Source organism: Oncorhynchus tshawytscha, unplaced genomic scaffold (genome assembly GCF_018296145.1).
Source record: "Oncorhynchus tshawytscha isolate Ot180627B unplaced genomic scaffold, Otsh_v2.0 Un_scaffold_1072_pilon_pilon, whole genome shotgun sequence".
NCBI lineage: Eukaryota > Metazoa > Chordata > Actinopteri > Salmoniformes > Salmonidae > Oncorhynchus > Oncorhynchus tshawytscha.
In genome coordinates this window covers 220,831-244,000 of record NW_024609709.1, presented here as the reverse complement: position 1 = coordinate 244,000, position 23,170 = coordinate 220,831, and the positions used below count along the sequence as shown (strand labels likewise).

Sequence of the window (23,170 nt, the reverse complement as noted above, 5' to 3'; positions counted from 1 at the left end):
GTTGCCTTGTGAACTGACGGTATAATTTACAGTTACCTTAGTTCACCCATGTTGTGGGGGTGCTTTGCTGCAGGAGGGACTGGTGCACTTCACAAAATACACAGAATCATGAGGGAGGAAAATTATTTGGATATATTGAAGTAACATCTCAAGACATCAGTCAGGAAGTTAAAGCTTGGTCGCAAATAGGTCTTCCAAATGGACAATGACCCCAAGCATACTTCCAAAGTTGTGGCAAAATGGCTTAAGGACAACAAAGTCAAGGTATTGGAGTGGCCATCACAAAGCCCTGACCTCATTCCTATAGAAAATTTGTGGGCAGAACTGAAAAAGCATGTGCGAGCAAGGAGGCTTACAAACCTGACACAGTTACACCAGCTCTGTCAGGAGGAATGGGCCAAAATTCACCCAACTCATTGTGGGAAGCTTGTGGAAGGCTACATGAAATGTTTGACCCAAGTTAAACAATTTAAAAGAAACTACTTTGGAACTCCAGTGAGATTGAATGGAACTCCAGTGAGATTGATTGGAACTCCAGTGAGATTGATTGGAACGCCAGTGAGATTGATTGGAACTCCACTGATATTGATTGGAACTCCACTGAGATTGATTGGAACTCCAGTGAGATTGATTGGAACTCCAGTGAGATTGATTGGAACTCCAGTGAGATTGATTGGAACACCAGTGAGATTGATTGGAACGCCAGTGAGATTGATTGGAACTCCAGTGAGATTGATTGGAACTCTACTGAGATTGATTGGAACTCCAGTGAGATTGATTGGAACTCCAGTGAGATTGATTGGAACTCCAGTGAGATTGATTGGAACTCCTGGGAGATTGATTGGAACTCCAGGGAGATTGATTGGAACTCCAGTGAGATTGATTGGAACTCCAGTGAGATTGATTGGAACTCCAGTGAGATTGATTGGAACTCCAGTGAGATTGATTGGAACTCCAGTGAGATTGATTGGAACTCCAGTGAGATTGATTGGAACTCCAGTGAGATTGATTGGAACTCCAGGGAGATTGATTGGAACTCCAGGAAGATTGATTGGAACTCCAGGGAGATTGATTGGAACTCCAGTGAGATTGATTGGAACTCCAGGGAGATTGATTGGAACTCCACTGAGATTGATTGGAACTCCAGTGAGATTGATTGGCCACACATTCAGTAGCACCTCTGTTCTTTTAGCATCAGTAAAGCATGTTGCATTGATTGCCTGCTGTATGTTGCCTTGTGAACTGACGGTATAATTTACAGTTACCTTAGTTCACCCAGGTTGTTTATCATTCTCACAACGACACACACACACACACACACACACACACACACACACACACACACACACACTGTGAAGCTCATCTACTGATACACACCAAAGACAGTAGTCTATTTTTCACCTTAGTTGCCAGTCAGTGTGTGATGTGATATTTATTCACCACTCTCCTGTATGATCAAGCGGTAATTATTGCACATTAATATTTGTTTCTATTTTACTTCAATTAAGGGGGCACAAGTGTCTGTTCATCACACTGTATGTACGTTGATGGTTGTTGACAGTCCATACTGTTGGACCATGACTCACCAGCACAGTGAATCACAGGCTTCATCCCAAATGGGCCCCTATTCTCTTTTGACCCTCTTGTCAAACGTAGTGAACAATTTGGAGAATAGGGTTCCATTTGGGACACAGACGCAGCTAAAAGGAAGCACTCTGTCAGAACAACATCTCTCTCGCTCAGAGTGGTTGTGGTTCCCAGTGAGACTATGGAGCTTCAAAGCTTTTTAGGACTTCAGTTCTCCCTTCATCTGATGTGAACTCTCTCTTCAACAGTGACCTTTTTAAAAACTTTTTTGCATTTGAATTTGCTATGTATGTACAATAGTTATTAGCTAAATGGTGCCAATTAAATGTTCCTAAAGATCAATAACATCCCTGCCTCTCCCTCTCCAATCCATCTCCTCTCTCTCTCTCCATCTCTCTCTTTCTCTCTCTCTCTCTCTCTCTCTCTCTCTCTCTCTCTCTCTCTCTGTCTCTCAGTGAGGGGATGTTCCAGATGGACAAGGTTGCAGCACCTCACTGACCCAGAGAAGCCCAAGTCCCAAGGAGAGAGGATCCTCAAGCCCCAAGGAGACGGCCTGCAGGGGCAGGGAGAGGCAGGGAGACGGCCTGCAGGGAGATGGGCTCAGAGGAGAGGAGTTCAGCCATGTCTCACAAGATATCTTCCCCCTCACACAGCAACAGCAGCTCCTCCTCCAAACACGACAGCCGACAGGTAACACCGACCACACACACACACTCATTAATGTCACAGCTATCTCCAGTCAGGAAGAGAACATAATGAATGTCTCTGTTTGGAAAATGAAACCCATCGTTTCCAGAGCGCCTTGCCCTCAGCGATGGTTCACCGTTTTAAATATTCAGGACCACAAAAAGAGACGCTGAAAATACATTGTTAATGCAAACCATCAAAAGGATAACAGTCATACATAAGACTGTACAGTCATAAGTATTTGATGCTCGGCTGCTGCAGGATTCCCACTAACTATGTGTTGTTGTTGTCAGGTGGTCTGTGATGATGAGCCCAGTCACATAGGGCTCTATTCAAGCCGTATCGCTGAAGTTCAGCGTTACAGCGGGATTGAAATGTAAATGTTCTGGCGTTAGCGGACACTGTATTCACGTCTCAATCTGAAATGACCTTTACATCTCCATCACGTGATCTGTAACGCTTTAGGGATCCAGACTGAATAGAGACTACAGTGTAGTAAGCTGTTGAATTACTGTACTTACAGACCTCCCTCCATTAAAGACTTCCCTCCCTCCCTTATATAGCCCTCCCTCCCTTAAAGACTTCCCTCTCTCCCTTATATAGCCCTCCCTCCATTAAAGACTTCCCTCCCTCCCTTATATAGCCCTCCCTCCCTTAAAGACTTCCCTCTCTCCCTTATATAGCCCTCCCTCCCTTAAAGACTTCCCTCTCTCCCTTATATAGCCCTCCCTCCCTTAAAGACCTCCCTCCCTCCCTCAAAGACCTCCCTCCCTTAAAGACCTCCCGCCCTCCGTTAAAGAGCCCCCCCTCTCTTAAAGAGACCTCCCTCCCCTAAAAAACAACTTCTCATTTAAAAAACGACTTATGTGGTATCAGTATTTGTCAGAAACGTTTATTCTGCTGTCAGAATTGAACTACTGTAGGATCATTTTTGTCATAAAGTCAGTCTAGTCCAAAATGTAGTTTTGTAATTGAGTATGTCACAACGTAAATGAAGGTTGGGTTTATTTCAGTCCTGACCACATGCCCACAGCTGGCAGCACACAAGTACTCAGCAATTCGGAGTGCAGCTGCATGTGACCCGATTGTAATGCTCGTGGTAAATGTGGTTTCCCTTTGGATATCCCTATGGAGCTAGTTAGGGACCATCGGTATATTACACAATGTACTGTACATGTGTGTGTTTGTGTGTGAGTGTTATCTCTTTCAGTGAGGTTAACACATTGACCTGGATATATGATTATAATCTCTAATCTCATCATCTGGCCGTATTATCAAGATCATTACTCTGTCCCTCCCTCCCTCCCACCCCGACCCGTCCGTCCAGCCATCAGCTCTGTGAATATTGTGTAGCGGATTAGATTAGTTATTACAGGAAAGGTAGAGTCTAATTACTGAGGTAGTTATTACAGGAAAGGTAGAGTCTAATTACTGAGGTAGTTACTACAGGAAAGGTAGAGTCTAATTACTGAGGTAGTTACTACAGGAAAGGTAGAGTCTAATTACTGAGGTAGTTACTACAGGAAAGGTAGAGTCTAATTACTGAGGTAGTTACTACAGGAAAGGTAGAGTCTAATTACTGAGGTAGTTACTACAGGAAAGGTAGAGTCTAATTACTGAGGTAGTTACTACAGGAAAGGTAGAGTCTAATTACTGAGGTAGTTATTATAGGAAAGGTAGAGTCTAATTACTGAGGTAGTTATTATAGGAAAGGTAGAGTCTAATTACTGAGGTAGTTACTACAGGAAAGGTAGAGTCTAATTACTGAGGTAGTTACTACAGGAAAGGTAGAGTCTAATTACTGAGGTAGTTACTACAGGAAAGGTAGAGTCTAATTACTGAGGTAGTTATTACAGGAAAGGTAGAGTCTAATTACTGAGGTAGTTATTACAGGAAAGGTAGAGTCTAATTACTGAGGTAGTTACTACAGGAAAGGTAGAGTCTAATTACTGAGGTAGTTACTACAGGAAAGGTAGAGTCTAATTACTGAGGTAGTTACTACAGGAAAGGTAGAGTCTAATTACTGAGGTAGTTACTAAAGGTAGAGTCAGGAAAAAGGTAGAGTCTAATTACTGAGGTAGTTACTACAGGAAAGGTAGAGTCTAATTACTGAGGTAGTTATTACAGGAAAGGTAGAGTCTAATTACTGAGGTAGTTACTACAGGAAAGGTAGAGTCTAATTACTGAGGTAGTTATTATAGGAGTTATTATAGGAAAGGTGGAGTCTAATTAATGAGGTAGTTACTACAGGAAAGGTAGAGTCTAATTAATGAGGTAGTTATTATAGGAAAGGTAGAGTCTAATTACTGAGGTAGTTATTATAGGAAAGGTAGAGTCTAATTACTGAGGTAGTTATTATAGGAAAGGTGGAGTCTAATTAATGAGGTAGTTATTATAGGAAAGGTAGAGTCTAATTACTCAGGTAGTTATTATAGGAAAGGTAGAGTCTAATTACTGAGGTAGTTATTAAAGGAAAGGTGGAGTCTAATTAATGAGGTAGTTATTATAGGAAAGGTAGAGTCTAATTACTCAGGTAGTTATTATAGGAAAGGTAGAGTCTAATTACTGAGGTAGTTACTACAGGAAAGGTAGAGTCTAATTACTGAGGTAGTTACTACAGGAAAGGTGTGTGTGTGTGTCTCTCTCTCTCTCTCTCTCTCTCTCCTCATCTCTCTCTCTCTCTCTCTCTCTCTCGCTCTCTCTCTCTCTCTCTCTCTCTCTCTCTCTCTCTCTCTCTCTCTCTTTCTCATCTCTCTCTCTCTCTGGCTCTCTCTTCCTCATCTCTCTCTCTTTCTCTCTATCTCTCTCATCTCTCTCTCTCTCTCTCTCTGTCTCATCTCTCTCTCTCTCTCTCTCTCTCTCTCTCGCTGTCTCATCTCTCTCTCTCTCTCTTCCTCATCTCTCTCTCTCTCTTACAGAGGTCACCACCCCCTCCTGACATTCTGACTGGTCTCTGTGGGAAACGGAACAGTCTGTTTATAAAACACTATTGTTTACTGGCTAGTCAGTTTATACTTGGGCTTTGTCCCAAATGGCATCCTATTTCCTAGTAGTGTACTAGATTTGACCAGATACCTATGGGCCCTGGTGAAAAGTAGTGCATATAGGGAATAGGATGCCATTTGGGACACAGACATTATATAAAAATAATAATCTAACCTTGTTGTGTTTACAGGACAGTTGGTAGATTGTAGAGGGGCTGTGTGTAACCTTGTTGTGTGTCTACAGGACAGTTGGTAGATTGTAGAGGGGCTGTGTGTAACCTTGTAGTGTGTCTACAGGACAGTTGGTAGATTGTAGAGGGGCTGTGTGTAACCTTGTTGTGTGTCTACAGGACAGTTGGTAGATTGTAGAGGGGCTGTGTGTAACCTTGTTGTGTGTTTACAGGACAGTTGGTAGATTGTAGAGGGGCTGCGTGTAACCTTGTTGTGTGTCTACAGGACAGTTGGGAGATTGTAGAGGGGCTGTGTGTAACCTTGTTGTGTCTACAGGATTGTGTGTCTACAGGACAGTTGGTAGATTGTAGAGGGGCTGCGTGTAACCTTGTTGTGTGTCTACAGGACAGTTGGGAGATTGTAGAGGGGCTGTGTGTAACCTTGTTGTGTCTACAGGACAGTTGGGAGATTGTAGAGGGGCTGTGTGTAACCTTGTTGTGTGTCTACAGGACAGTTGGGAGATTGTAGAGGGGCTGTGTGTAACCTTGTTGTGTCTACAGGACAGTTGGGAGATTGTAGAGGTGCTGTGTGTAACCTTGTAATGTGTCTACAGGATTGTGTGTTTACAGGACAGTTGGGAGATTGTAGAGGGGCTGCGTGTAACCTTGTTGTGTGTCTACAGGACAGTTGGGAGATTGTAGAGGGGCTGTGTGTAACCTTGTTGTGTCTACAGGACAGTTGGGAGATTGTAGAGGTGCTGTGTGTAACCTTGTTGTGTCTATAGGACAGTTGGGAGATTGTAGAGGGGCTGTGTGTAACCTTGTTGTGTGTCTACAGGACAGTTGGGAGATTGTAGAGGGGCTGTGTGTAACCTTGTTGTGTTTACAGGACAGTTGGGAGATTGTAGAGGGGCTGCGTGGAGGACACAGTAGTGTCCAGGAGCCCCAGAAGCAGGATGGATACATGCTGAAGAGGAGGAAGTGGCCGATGAAGGGATGGCACAAGGTAGGCTTCTCACCACACACACACACACACACACACACACACACACACACACACACACACACACACACACACACACACACTGTAAGCATCTCACCTCTGATACAGGGTAATCATCTCACCTCTGATACAGGGTAGTCTCCTCACCTCTGACACAGGGTAGTCATCTCACCTCTGATACAGGGTAGTCATCTCACCTCTGATACAGGGTAGTCACCTCACCTCTGACACAGGGTAGTCATCTCACCTCTGATACAGGGTAGTCATCTCACCTCTGATACAGGGTAGTCATCTCACCTCTGATACAGGGTAGTCATCTCACCTCTGATACAGGGTAGTCACCTCACCTCTGATACAGGGTAGTCACCTCACCTCTGATACAGGGTAGTCATCTCACCTCTGATACAGGGTAGTCATCTCACCTCTGATACAGGGTAGTCATCTCACCTCTGATACAGGGTAGTCATCTCAGCTCTGTTACAGGGTAATCATCTCACCTCTGATACAGGATAGTCATCTCACCTCTGATACAACCTCTGATACAGGGTAATCATCTCACCTCTGATACAGGGTAGTCACCTCACCTCTGATACAGGGTAGTCATCTCACCTCTGATACAGGGTAGTCATCTCACCTCTGATACAGGGTAGTCATCTCACCTCTGATACAGGGTAGTCATCTCAGCTCTGTTACAGGGTAGTCACCTCACCTCTGATACAGGATAGTCATCTCACCTCTGATACAACCTCTGATACAGGGTAGTCATCTCACCTCTGATACAACCTCTGATACAGGATAGTCATCTCACCTCTGATACAGGGTAGTCATCTCACCTCTGATACAGGGTAGTCATCTCACCTCTGATACAGGGTAGTCACCTCACCTCTGATACAGGATAGTCATCTCACCTCTGATACAACCTCTGACACAGGGTAGTCATCTCACCTCTGATACAGGGTAGTCACCTCACCTCTGATACAGGGTAGTCATCTCACCTCTGATACAGGGTAGTCATCTCACCTCTGATACAGGGTAGTCATCTCAGCTCTGTTACAGGGTAATCATCTCACCTCTGATACAGGGTAGTCATCTCACCTCTGATACAGGGTAGTCACCTCACCTCTGATACAAGGTAGTCATCTCACCTCTGATACAGGATAGTCACCTCACCTCTGATACAGGGTAGTCATCTCACCTCTGATACAGGGTAGTCATCTCACCTCTGATACAGGGTAGTCATCTCACCTCTGATACAGGGTAGTCACCTCACCTCTGATACAGGATAGTCATCTCACCTCTGATACAACCTCTGATACAGGGTAGTCATCTCACCTCTGATACAACCTCTGACACAGGGTAGTCATCTCACCTCTGATACAACCTCTGATACAGGATAGTCATCTCACCTCTGATACAGGGTAGTCATCTCACCTCTGATACAGGGTAGTCACCTCACCTCTGATACAGGATAGTCATCTCACCTCTGATACAACCTCTGACACAGGGTAGTCATCTCACCTCTGATACAGGGTAGTCACCTCACCTCTGATACAGGGTAGTCATCTCACCTCTGATACAGGGTAGTCATCTCACCTCTGATACAGGGTAGTCATCTCAGCTCTGTTACAGGGTAATCATCTCACCTCTGATACAGGGTAGTCATCTCACCTCTGATACAGGGTAGTCATCTCACCTCTGATACAGGGTAGTCACCTCACCTCTGATACAAGGTAGTCATCTCACCTCTGATACAGGATAGTCACCTCACCTCTGATACAGGGTAGTCATCTCACCTCTGATACAGGGTAGTCATCTCACCTCTGATACAGGGTAGTCATCTCACCTCTGATACAACCTCTGATACAGGGTAGTCATCTCACCTCTGATACAGGGTAGCCACCTCACCAAACAGCAGCACCCGGGGAAGGGGACTAATTTGTGGGGAAATATTCCAGCTAAACAGTGGTGTCAGAGCATGTGATCAATATCAGTCACTTCCCCAACCCACATCATTTCCCAGCCTTGTGTCCCCCCCAATGACATCACTCCTTTGTGTTGTTAGCTAATTGAATCACTTGATGAATGACATCCCCCTTCCCTTGCAGTAGCCACATGTCCCAGGGGTCAATTTCTTTCACTACACCCCTGTCTCTCTCTCCCTCTCTCTCTGTCTGTCTCCCTGTCTCTATCTCACTCTCTCTCCCTCTCTCTCCCTCTTCCTCTCTCTCTCTCTCTCTCCCTCTCTCTCTCCCTCTCTCTAAAAGGTTAGCTCTTTAAATGAGATGATATTGCTCCATTAGCTGATGGCCTGCTGCCTGTAGTATCTATGCTACAGCTGCGTCCCAAATGCCCCCCGAGGGCTCTGTTCAAGGTTGTAGGGAATGGGGTATAATTTGGGGCGCATCCTACATCGGCTCCCAGACACCAGGAGTATAGAGATGGATACAGATGATCTCAGTAGAGATGGATACAGATGATCTAAGTAGAGATGGATACAGACGATCGCAGTAGAGATGGATACAGATGATCTCAGTAGAGATGGATACAGATGACCTCAGTAGAGATGGATACAAATGACAGTAGAGATGGATACAGATGAACTCAGTAGATATGGATACAGATGATCTAAGTAGAGATGGATACAGATGACCTCAGTAGAGATGGATACAGATTACCTCAGTAGAGATGGATACAGATGATCTAAGTAGAGATGGATACAGGTGACCTCAGTAGAGATGGATACAGATTACCTCAGTAGAGATGGATACAGATGACCTCAGTAGAGATGGATACAGATGATCTAAGTAGAGATTGATACAGATGACCTCAGTAGAGATGGATACAGGTGACAGTAGAGCTGGATACAGATTACCTCAGTAGAGATGGATACAGCTGACCTCAGTAGAGATGGATACAGATGACCTCAGTAGAGATGGATACAGATGATCTAAGTAGAGATGGATACAGATGACCTCAGTAGAGATGGATACAGATGACCTCAGTAGAGATGGATACAGATGACCTCAGTAGAGATGGATACAGATGACCTCCGTAGAGATGGATACAGATGACCTAAGTAGAGATGGATACAGAAGACCTCAGTAGAGATGGATACAGATGACAGAGAGATGGATACAGATGATCTAAGTAGAGATGGATACAGATGACCTCTGTAGAGATGGATACAGATGACAGTAGAGATGGATACAGATGACCTCAGTAGAGATGGATACAGATGACAGTAAAGATGGATACAGATTACCTCAGTAGAGATGGATACAGATGAGCTCAGTAGAGATGGATACAGATGACCTCAGTAGAGATGGATACAGATGACCTCAGTAGAGATGGATACAGATGACATCAGTAGAGATGGATACAGATGCCCTCAGTAGAGATGGATACAGATGACCTCAGTAGAGATGGGTACAGATGACAGTAGAGATGGATACAGATGACCTCAGTAGAGATGGATACAGATGCCCTCAGTAGAGATGGATACAGATGACCTCAGTAGAGATGGATACAGATGACCTCAGTAGAGATGGATACAGATGATCTAAGTAGAGATGGATACAGATGACCTCAGTAGAGATGGATACAGATTACCTCAGTAGAGATGGATACAGATGATCTAAGTAGAGATGGATACAGATGGCCTCAGTAGAGATGGATACAGATGATCTCAGTAGAGATGGATACAGATGATCTAAGTAGAGATGGATACAGATGACCTCAGTAGAGATGGATACAGGTGACAGTAGAGCTGGATACAGATGATCTCAGTAGAGATGGATACAGATGACCTCAGTAGAGATGGATACAGATTACAGTAGAAATGGATACAGATGACCTCAGTAGAGATGGATACAGATGAGCTCAGTAGAGATGGATACAGATGAACTCAGTAGAGCTGGATACAGATGACCTCAGTAGAGATGGATAGAGATGACAGTAGAGATGGATACAGATTATCTAAGTAGAGATGGATACAGATGACCTCAGTAGAGATGGATACAGATGATCTAAGTAGAGATGGATAAAGATTACCTCAGTAGAGATGGATACAGATGACAGTAGAGATGGATACAGATGACCACAGTAGAGATGGATACAGATGACAGTAGAGATGGATACAGATGACCACAGTAGAGATGGATACAGATGACCTCAGTAGAGATGGATACAGATGAGCTCAGTAGAGATGGATACAGATGATCTAAGTAGAGATGGATACAGATGACCTCAGTAGAGATGGATACAGATGACCTCAGTAGAGATGGATACAGATGACCTCAGTAGAGATGGTTACAGATGACCTCAGTAGAGATGGATACAGATGATCTAAGTAGAGATGGATACAGATGACCTCAGTAGAGATGGATACAGATGACCTCAGTAGAGATGGATACAGATGACCTCAGTAGAGATGGATACAGATGATCTCAGTAGAGATGGATACAGATGATCTCAGTAGAGATGGTTACAGATGACCTCAGTAGAGATGGATACAGATATTCTAAGTAGAGATGGATACAGATGACCTCAGTAGAGATGGATACAGATGACCTCAGTAGAGATGGATACAGATGACAATAGAGATGGATATAGATGACCTCAGTAGAGATGGATACAGATGACCTCAGTAGAGATGGATACAGATGATCTAAGTAGAGATGGATACAGATGACCTCAGTAGAGATGGATACAGGTGACAGTAGAGCTGGATACAGATGACCTCAGTAGAGATGGATACAGGTGACAGTAGAGCTGGATACAGATGATCTCAGTAGAGATGGATACAGATGACCTCAGTAGAGATGGTTACAGATGACCTCAGTAGAGATGGATACAGATGATCTAAGTAGAGATGGATACAGATGACCTCAGTAGAGATGGATACAGATGATCTAAGTAGAGATGGATAAAGATTACCTCAGTAGAGATGGATACAGATGACAGTAGAGATGGATACAGATGACCTCAGTAGAGATGGATACAGATGACCACAGTAGAGATGGATACAGATGACCACAGTAGAGATGGATACAGATGACATCAGTAGAGATGGATACAGATGACCTCAGTAGAGATGGATACAGATGAGCTCAGTAGAGATGGATACAGATGATCTAAGTAGAGATGGATACAGATGAGCTCAGTAGAGATGGATACAGATGAACTCAGTAGAGATGGATACAGATGACCTCAGTAGAGATGGATACAGATGACAGTAGAGATGGATACAGATGACCTCAGTAGATATGGGTACAGATGAGCTCAGTAGATATGGATACAGATGAGTTCAGTAGAGATGGATACAGATGAGCTCAGTAGAGATGGATACAGATGAGCTCAGTAGAGATGGATACAGATGAGCTCAGAGATGGATACAGATGATCTAAGTAGAAATGGATACAGATGACCTCAGTAGAGATGGATACAGATGACCTCAGTAGAGATGGATACAGATGATCTAAGTAGAGATGGATACAGATGACCTCAGTAGAGATGGATACAGATGACCTCCGTAGAGATGGATACAGATGACCTAAGTAGAGATGGATACAGAAGACCTCAGTAGAGATGGATACAGATGATCTAAGTAGAGATGGATACAGATGACCTCAGTAGAGATGGATACAGATGACCTCAGTAGAGATGGATACAGATGACCTCAGTAGAGATGGATACAGATGACCTCCGTAGAGATGGATACAGATGACCTAAGTAGAGATGGATACAGAAGACCTCAGTAGAGATGGATACAGATGACAGAGAGATGGATACAGATGATCTAAGTAGAGATGGATACAGATGACCTCTGTAGAGATGGATACAGATGACAGTAGAGATGGATACAGATGAGCTCAGTAGAGATGATACAGATGACAGTAAAGATGGATACAGATGACCTCAGTAGAGATGGATACAGATGAGCTCAGTAGAGATGGATACAGATGACCTCAGTAGAGATGGATACAGATGACCTCAGTAGAGATGGATACAGATGACATCAGTAGAGATGGATACAGATGCCCTCAGTAGAGATGGATACAGATGACCTCAGTAGAGATGGGTACAGATGACAGTAGAGATGGATACAGATGACCTCAGTAGAGATGGATACAGATGCCCTCAGTAGAGATGGATACAGATGACCTCAGTAGAGATGGATACAGATGACCTCAGTAGAGATGGATACAGATGATCTAAGTAGAGATGGATACAGATAACCTCAGTAGAGATGGATACAGATTACCTCAGTAGAGATGGATACAGATGATCTAAGTAGAGATGGATACAGATGGCCTCAGTAGAGATGGATACAGATGATCTCAGTAGAGATGGATACAGATGATCTAAGTAGAGATGGATACAGGTGACCTCAGTAGAGATGGATACAGGTGACAGTAGAGCTGGATACAGATGATCTCAGTAGAGATGGATACAGATGACCTCAGTAGAGATGGATACAGATTACAGTAGAAATGGATACAGATGACCTCAGTAGAGATGGATACAGATGACCTCAGTAGAGATGGATACAGATGATCTAAGTAGAGATGGATAAAGATTACCTCAGTAGAGATGGATACAGATGACAGTAGAGATGGATACAGATGACCTCAGTAGAGATGGATACAGATGACAGTAGAGATGGATACAGATGACCACAGTAGAGATGGATACAGATGACATCAGTAGAGATGGATACAGATGACCTCAGTAGAGATGGATACAGATGAGCTCAGTAGAGATGGATACAGATGATCTAAGTAGAGATGGATACAGATGAGCTCAGTATAGATGGATACAGATGACCTCAGTAGAGATGGATACAGATGACCTCAGTAGAGATGGTTACAGATGACCTCAGTAGAGATGGATACAGATGACCTCAGTAGAGATGGATACAGATGACCTCAGTAGAGATGGATACAGATGACCTCAGTAGAGATGGATACAGATGACCTCAGTAGAGATGGATACAGATGACAATAGAGATGGATATAGATGACCTCAGCAGAGATGGATACAGATGACCTCAGTAGAGATGGATACAGATGATCTAAGTAGAGATGGATACAGATGACCTCAGTAGAGATGGATACAGGTGACAGTAGAGCTGGATACAGATGACCTCAGTAGAGATTGTATACAGGTGACAGTAGAGCTGGATACAGATGATCTCAGTAGAGATGGATACAGATGACCTCAGTAGAGATGGTTACAGATGACCTCAGTAGAGATGGATACAGATGATCTAAGTAGAGATGGATACAGATGACCTCAGTAGAGATGGATACAGATGATCTAAGTAGAGATGGATAAAGATTACCTCAGTAGAGATGGATACAGATGACAGTAGAGATGGATACAGATGACCTCAGTAGAGATGGATACAGATGACCACAGTAGAGATGGATACAGATGACCACAGTAGAGATGGATACAGATGACATCAGTAGAGATGGATACAGATGACCTCAGTAGAGATGGATACAGATGAGCTCAGTAGAGATGGATACAGATGATCTAAGTAGAGATGGATACAGATGAGCTCAGTAGAGATGGATACAGATGAACTCAGTAGAGATGGATACAGATGACCTCAGTAGAGATGGATACAGATGACAGTAGAGATGGATACAGATGACCTCAGTAGATATGGATACAGATGAGCTCAGTAGAGATGGATACAGATGAGCTCAGTAGAGATGGATACAGATGAGCTCAGTAGAGATGGATACAGATGAGCTCAGTAGAGATGGATACAGATGATCTAAGTAGAAATGGATACAGATTACCTCAGTAGAGATGGATACAGATGACCTCAGTAGAGATGGATACAGATGACAGTAGAGATGGATACAGATGACAGTAGAGATGGATACAGATGAGCTCAGTAGAGATGGATACAGATGATCTAAGTAGAGATGGATACAGATGACCTCAGTAGAGATGGATACAGATGACCTCAGTAGAGATGGATACAGATGATCTCAGTAGAGATGGATACAGATGATCTAAGTAGAGATGGATACAGATGAGCTCAGTAGAGATGGGTACAGATGACCTCAGTAGAGATGGATACAGATGAGCTCACTATAGATGGATACAGATGACCTCAGTAGAGATGGATACAGATGACCTCAGTAGAGATGGTTACAGATGACCTCAGTAGAGATGGATACAGATGATCTAAGTAGAGATGGATACAGATGACCTCAGTAGAGATGGATACAGATGACCTCAGTAGAGATGGATACAGATGACCTCAGTAGAGATGGATACAGATGATCTCAGTAGAGATGGATACAGATGATCTCAGTAGAGATGGTTACAGATGACCTCAGTAGAGATGGATACAGATATTCTAAGTAGAGATGGATACAGATGACCTCAGTAGAGATGGATACAGATGACCTCAGTAGAGATGGATACAGATGACAATAGAGATGGATATAGATGACCTCAGTAGAGATGGATACAGATGACCTCAGTAGAGATGGATACAGATGATCTAAGTAGAGATGGATACAGATGACCTCAGTAGAGATGGATACAGGTGACAGTAGAGCTGGATACAGATGACCTCAGTAGAGATGGATACAGGTGACAGTAGAGCTGGATACAGATGATCTCAGTAGAGATGGATACAGATGACCTCAGTAGAGATGGTTACAGATGACCTCAGTAGAGATGGATACAGATGATCTAAGTAGAGATGGATACAGATGACCTCAGTAGAGATGGATACAGATGATCTAAGTAGAGATGGATAAAGATTACCTCAGTAGAGATGGATACAGATGACAGTAGAGATGGATACAGATGACCTCAGTAGAGATGGATACAGATGACCACAGTAGAGATGGATACAGATGACCACAGTAGAGATGGATACAGATGACATCAGTAGAGATGGATACAGATGACCTCAGTAGAGATGGATACAGATGAGCTCAGTAGAGATGGATACAGATGATCTAAGTAGAGATTGATACAGATGACCTCAGTAGAGATGGATACAGATGAACTCAGTAGAGATGGATACAGATGACCTCAGTAGAGATGGATACAGATGACAGTAGAGATGGATACAGATGACCTCAGTAGATATGGATACAGATGAGCTCAGTAGATATGGATACAGATGAGCTCAGTAGAGATGGATACAGATGAGCTCAGTAGAGATGGATACAGATGAGCTCAGTAGAGATGGATACAGATGAGCTCAGTAGAGATGGATACAGATGATCTAAGTAGAAATGGATACAGATGACCTCAGTAGAGATGGATACAGATGACCTCAGTAGAGATGGATACAGATGATCTAAGTAGAGATGGATACAGATGACCTCAGTAGAGATGGATACAGATGACCTCAGTAGAGATGGATACAGATGACCTCAGTAGAGATGGATACAGATGACCTCCGTAGAGATGGATACAGATGACCTAAGTAGAGATGGATACAGAAGACCTCAGTAGAGATGGATACAGATGACAGAGAGATGGATACAGATGATCTAAGTAGAGATGGATACAGATGACCTCTGTAGAGATGGATACAGATGACAGTAGAGATGGATACAGATGACCTCAGTAGAGATGGATACAGATGACAGTAAAGATGGATACAGATGACCTCAGTAGAGATGGATACAGATGAGCTCAGTAGAGATGGATACAGATGACCTCAGTAGAGATGGATACAGATGACCTCAGTAGAGATGGATACAGATGACATCAGTAGAGATGGATACAGATGCCCTCAGTAGAGATGGATACAGATGACCTCAGTAGAGATGGGTACAGATGACAGTAGAGATGGATACAGATGACCTCAGTAGAGATGGATACAGATGCCCTCAGTAGAGATGGATACAGATGACCTCAGTAGAGATGGATACAGATGACCTCAGTAGAGATGGATACAGATGATCTAAGTAGAGATGGATACAGATGACCTCAGTAGAGATGGATACAGATTACCTCAGTAGAGATGGATACAGATGATCTAAGTAGAGATGGATACAGATGGCCTCAGTAGAGATGGATACAGATGATCTCAGTAGAGATGGATACAGATTATCTAAGTAGAGATGGATACAGATGACCTCAGTAGAGATGGATACAGGTGACAGTAGAGCTGGATACAGATGATCTCAGTAGAGATGGATACAGATGACCTCAGTAGAGATGGATACAGATTACAGTAGAAATGGATACAGATGACCTCAGTAGAGATGGATACAGATGACCTCACTAGAGATGGATACAGATGATCTAAGTAGAGATGGATAAAGATTACCTCAGTAGAGATGGATACAGATGACAGTAGAGATGGATACAGATGACCTCAGTAGAGATGGATACAGATGACAGTAGAGATGGATACAGATGACCACAGTAGAGATGGATACAGATGACATCAGTAGAGATGGATACAGATGACCTCAGTAGAGATGGATACAGATGAGCTCAGTAGAGATGGATACAGATGATCTAAGTAGAGATGGATACAGATGAGCTCAGTATAGATGGATACAGATGACCTCAGTAGAGATGGATACAGATGACCTCAGTAGAGATGGTTACAGATGACCTCAGTAGAGATGGATACAGATGACCTCAGTAGAGATGGATACAGATGACCTCAGTAGAGATGGATACAGATGACCTCAGTAGAGATGGATACAGATGACCTCAGTAGAGATGGATACAGATGACAATAGAGATGGATATAGATGACCTCAGCAGAGATGGATACAGATGACCTCAGTAGAGATGGATACAGATGATCTAAGTAGAGATGGATACAGATGACCTCAGTAGAGATGGATACAGGTGACAGTAGAGCTGGATACAGATGACCTCAGTAGAGATGGATACAGGTGACAGTAGAGCTGGATACAGATGATCTCAGTAGAGATGGATACAGATGACCTCAGTAGAGATGGTTACAGATGACCTCAGTAGAGATGGATACAGATGATCTAAGTAGAGATGGATACAGATGACCTCAGTAGAGATGGATACAGATGATCTAAGTAGAGATGGATAAAGATTACCTCAGTAGAGATGGATACAGATGACAGTAGAGATGGATACAGATGACCTCAGTAGAGATGGATACAGATGACCACAGTAGAGATGGATACAGATGACCACAGTAGAGATGGATACAGATGACATCAGTAGAGATGGATACAGATGACCTCAGTAGAGATGGATACAGATGAGCTCAGTAGAGATGGATACAGATGATCTAAGTAGAGATGGATACAGATGAGCTCAGTAGAGATGGATACAGATGAACTCAGTAGAGATGGATACAGATGACCTCAGTAGAGATGGATACAGATGACAGTAGAGATGGATACAGATGACCTCAGTAGATATGGATACAGATGAGCTCAGTAGAGATGGATACAGATGAGCTCAGTAGAGATGGATACAGATGAGCTCAGTAGAGATGGATACAGATGAGCTCAGTAGAGATGGATACAGATGATCTAAGTAGAAATGGATACAGATTACCTCAGTAGAGATGGATACAGATGACCTCAGTAGAGATGGATACAGATGACAGTAGAGATGGATACAGATGACAGTAGAGATGGATACAGATGAGCTCAGTAGAGATGGATACAGATGATCTAAGTAGAGATGGATACAGATGACCTCAGTAGAGATGGATACAGATGACCTCAGTAGAGATGGATACAGATGATCTCAGTAGAGATGGATACAGATGATCTAAGTAGAGATGGATACAGATGAGCTCAGTATAGATGGATACAGATGACCTCAGTAGAGATGGATACAGATGACCTCAGTAGAGATGGTTACAGATGACCTCAGTAGAGATGGATACAGATGATCTAAGTAGAGATGGATACAGATGACCTCAGTAGAGATGGATACAGATGACCTCAGTAGAGATGGATACAGATGACCTCAGTAGAGATGGATACAGATGATCTAAGTAGAGATGGATACAGATGACCTCAGTAGAGATGGATACAGATGACCTCAGTAGAGATGGATACAGATGACCTCAGTAGAGATGGATACAGATGATCTCAGTAGAGATGGTTACAGATGACCTCAGTAGAGATGGATACAGATATTCTAAGTAGAGATGGATACAGATGACCTCAGTAGAGATGGATACAGATGACCTCAGTAGAGATGGATACAGATGATCTAAGTAGAGATGGATACAGATGACCTCAGTAGAGATGGATACAGGTGACAGTAGAGCTGGATACAGATGATCTCAGTAGAGATGGATACAGATGACCTCAGTAGAGATGGTTACAGATGACCTCAGTAGAGATGGATACAGATGATCTAAGTAGAGATGGATACAGATGACCTCAGTAGAGATTGATACAGATGACCTCAGTAGAGATGGATACAGATGACAGTAGAGATGGATACAGATGACCTCAGTAGAGATGGATACAGATGAGCTCAGTAGAGATGGATGCAGATGAACTCAGTAGAGATGGATACAGATGGCCTCAGTAGAGATGGATACAGATGACAGTAGATATGGATACAGATGACCTCAGTAGATATGGATACAGATGAGCTCAGTAGATATGGATACAGATGAGCTCAGTAGAGATGGATACAGATGAGCTCAGTAGAGATGGATACAGATGAGCTCAGTAGAGATGGATACAGATGAGCTCAGTAGAGATGGATACAGATGATCTAAGTAGAAATGGATACAGATGACCTCAGTAGAGATGGATACAGATGACCTCAGTAGAGAGTGATACAGATGACAGTAGAGATGGATACAGATGACAGTAGAGATTGATACAGATGAGCTCAGTAGAGATGGATACAGATGATCTAAGGAGAGATGGATACAGATGACCTCAGTAGAGATGGATACAGATGACCTCAGTAGAGATGGATACAGATGACCTCAGTAGAGATGGATACAGATGATCTAAGTAGAGATCGATACAGATGATCTAAGTAGAGATGGATACAGATGACCTCAGTAGAGATGGATACAGATGATCTAAGTAGAGATGGATAAAGATTACCTCAGTAGAGATGGATACAGATGACAGTAGAGATGGATACAGATGACCTCAGTAGAGATGGATACAGATGACAGTAGAGATGGATACAGATGACCACAGTAGAGATGGATACAGATGACATCAGTAGAGATGGATACAGATGACCTCAGTAGAGATGGATACAGATGAGCTCAGTAGAGATGGATACAGATGATCTAAGTAGAGATGGATACAGATGAGCTCAGTATAGATGGATACAGATGACCTCAGTAGAGATGGATACAGATGACCTCAGTAGAGATGGTTACAGATGACCTCAGTAGAGATGGATACAGATGACCTCAGTAGAGATGGATACAGATGACCTCAGTAGAGATGGATACAGATGACCTCAGTAGAGATGGATACAGATGACCTCAGTAGAGATGGATACAGATGACAATAGAGATGGATATAGATGACCTCAGCAGAGATGGATACAGATGACCTCAGTAGAGATGGATACAGATGATCTAAGTAGAGATGGATACAGATGACCTCAGTAGAGATGGATACAGGTGACAGTAGAGCTGGATACAGATGACCTCAGTAGAGATGGATACAGGTGACAGTAGAGCTGGATACAGATGATCTCAGTAGAGATGGATACAGATGACCTCAGTAGAGATGGTTACAGATGACCTCAGTAGAGATGGATACAGATGATCTAAGTAGAGATGGATACAGATGACCTCAGTAGAGATGGATACAGATGATCTAAGTAGAGATGGATAAAGATTACCTCAGTAGAGATGGATACAGATGACAGTAGAGATGGATACAGATGACCTCAGTAGAGATGGATACAGATGACCACAGTAGAGATGGATACAGATGACCACAGTAGAGATGGATACAGATGACATCAGTAGAGATGGATACAGATGACCTCAGTAGAGATGGATACAGATGAGCTCAGTAGAGATGGATACAGATGATCTAAGTAGAGATGGATACAGATGAGCTCAGTAGAGATGGATACAGATGAACTCAGTAGAGATGGATACAGATGAGCTCAGTAGAGATGGATACAGATGACCTAAGTAGAGATGGATACAGATGAGCTCAGTAGAGATGGATACAGATGAACTCAGTAGAGATGGATACAGATGAGCTCAGTAGAGATGGATACAGATGGCCTCAGTAGAGATGGATACAGATGAGCTCAGTAGAGATGGATACAGATGATCTAAGTAGAAATGGATACAGATTACCTCAGTAGAGATGGATACAGATGACCTCAGTAGAGATGGATACAGATGACAGTAGAGATGGATACAGATGACAGTAGAGATGGATACAGATGAGCTCAGTAGAGATGGATACAGATGATCTAAGTAGAGATGGATACAGATGACCTCAGTAGAGATGGATACAGATGACCTCAGTAGAGATGGATACAGATGATCTCAGTAGAGATGGATACAGATGATCTAAGTAGAGATGGATACAGATGAGCTCAGTAGAGATGGGTACAGATGACCTCAGTAGAGATGGATACAGATGAGCTCACTATAGATGGATACAGATGACCTCAGTAGAGATGGATACAGATGACCTCAGTAGAGATGGTTACAGATGACCTCAGTAGAGATGGATACAGATGATCTAAGTAGAGATGGATACAGATGACCTCAGTAGAGATGGATACAGATGACCTCAGTAGAGATGGATACAGATGACCTCAGTAGAGATGGATACAAATGATCTCAGTAGAGATGGATACAGATGATCTCAGTAGAGATGGTTACAGATGACCTCAGTAGAGATGGATACAGATATTCTAAGTAGAGATGGATACAGATGACCTCAGTAGAGATGGATACAGATGACCTCAGTAGAGATGGATACAGATGACAATAGAGATGGATATAGATGACCTCAGTAGAGATGGATACAGATGACCTCAGTAGAGATGGATACAGATGATCTAAGTAGAGATGGATACAGATGACCTCAGTAGAGATGGATACAGGTGACAGTAGAGCTGGATACAGATGACCTCAGTAGAGATGGATACAGGTGACAGTAGAGCTGGATACAGATGATCTCAGTAGAGATGGATACAGATGACCTCAGTAGAGATGGTTACAGATGACCTCAGTAGAGATGGATACAGATGATCTAAGTAGAGATGGATACAGATGACCTCAGTAGAGATGGATACAGATGATCTAAGTAGAGATGGATAAAGATTACCTCAGTAGAGATGGATACAGATGACAGTAGAGATGGATACAGATGACCTCAGTAGAGATGGATACAGATGACCACAGTAGAGATGGATACAGATGACCACAGTAGAGATGGATACAGATGACATCAGTAGAGATGGATACAGATGACCTCAGTAGAGATGGATACAGATGAGCTCAGTAGAGATGGATACAGATGATCTAAGTAGAGATGGATACAGATGAGCTCAGTAGAGATGGATACAGATGAACTCAGTAGAGATGGATACAGATGACCTCAGTAGAGATGGATACAGATGACAGTAGAGATGGATACAGATGACCTCAGTAGATATGGATACAGATGAGCTCAGTAGATATGGATACAGATGAGCTCAGTAGAGATGGATACAGATGAGCTCAGTAGAGATGGATACAGATGAGCTCAGTAGAGATGGATACAGATGAGCTCAGTAGAGATGGATACAGATGATCTAAGTAGAAATGGATACAGATGACCTCAGTAGAGATGGATACAGATGACCTCAGTAGAGATGGATACAGATGATCTAAGTAGAGATGGATACAGATGACCTCAGTAGAGATGGATACAGATGACCTCAGTAGAGATGGATACAGATGACCTCAGTAGAGATGGATACAGATGACCTCCGTAGAGATGGATACAGATGACCTAAGTAGAGATGGATACAGAAGACCTCAGTAGAGATGGATACAGATGACAGAGAGATGGATACAGATGATCTAAGTAGAGATGGATACAGATGACCTCTGTAGAGATGGATACAGATGACAGTAGAGATGGATACAGATGACCTCAGTAGAGATGGATACAGATGACAGTAAAGATGGATACAGATGACCTCAGTAGAGATGGATACAGATGAGCTCAGTAGAGATGGATACAGATGACCTCAGTAGAGATGGATACAGATGACCTCAGTAGAGATGGATACAGATGACATCAGTAGAGATGGATACAGATGCCCTCAGTAGAGATGGATACAGATGACCTCAGTAGAGATGGGTACAGATGACAGTAGAGATGGATACAGATGACCTCAGTAGAGATGGATACAGATGCCCTCAGTAGAGATGGATACAGATGACCTCAGTAGAGATGGATACAGATGACCTCAGTAGAGATGGATACAGATGATCTAAGTAGAGATGGATACAGATGACCTCAGTAGAGATGGATACAGATTACCTCAGTAGAGATGGATACAGATGATCTAAGTAGAGATGGATACAGATGGCCTCAGTAGAGATGGATACAGATGATCTCAGTAGAGATGGATACAGATTATCTAAGTAGAGATGGATACAGATGACCTCAGTAGAGATGGATACAGGTGACAGTAGAGCTGGATACAGATGATCTCAGTAGAGATGGATACAGATGACCTCAGTAGAGATGGATACAGATTACAGTAGAAATGGATAC

At 43.0% G+C, this 23,170-nt stretch overlaps 1 protein-coding gene across 1 annotated transcript in view; it reads left to right on the top strand.

Moving 5' to 3' along the window:
* Window positions 1–23,170, top strand: part of LOC112241973 (oxysterol-binding protein-related protein 3-like) — a 128,106-nt gene that overhangs the window by 52,850 nt on the left and 52,086 nt on the right. Inside the window, 2 exon segments of the mRNA XM_042317155.1 lie at window positions 2,043–2,277; window positions 6,318–6,434. Coding sequence (XP_042173089.1) covers window positions 2,182–2,277; window positions 6,318–6,434 — 213 coding nt within the window. The 5' untranslated portion in view covers window positions 2,043–2,181.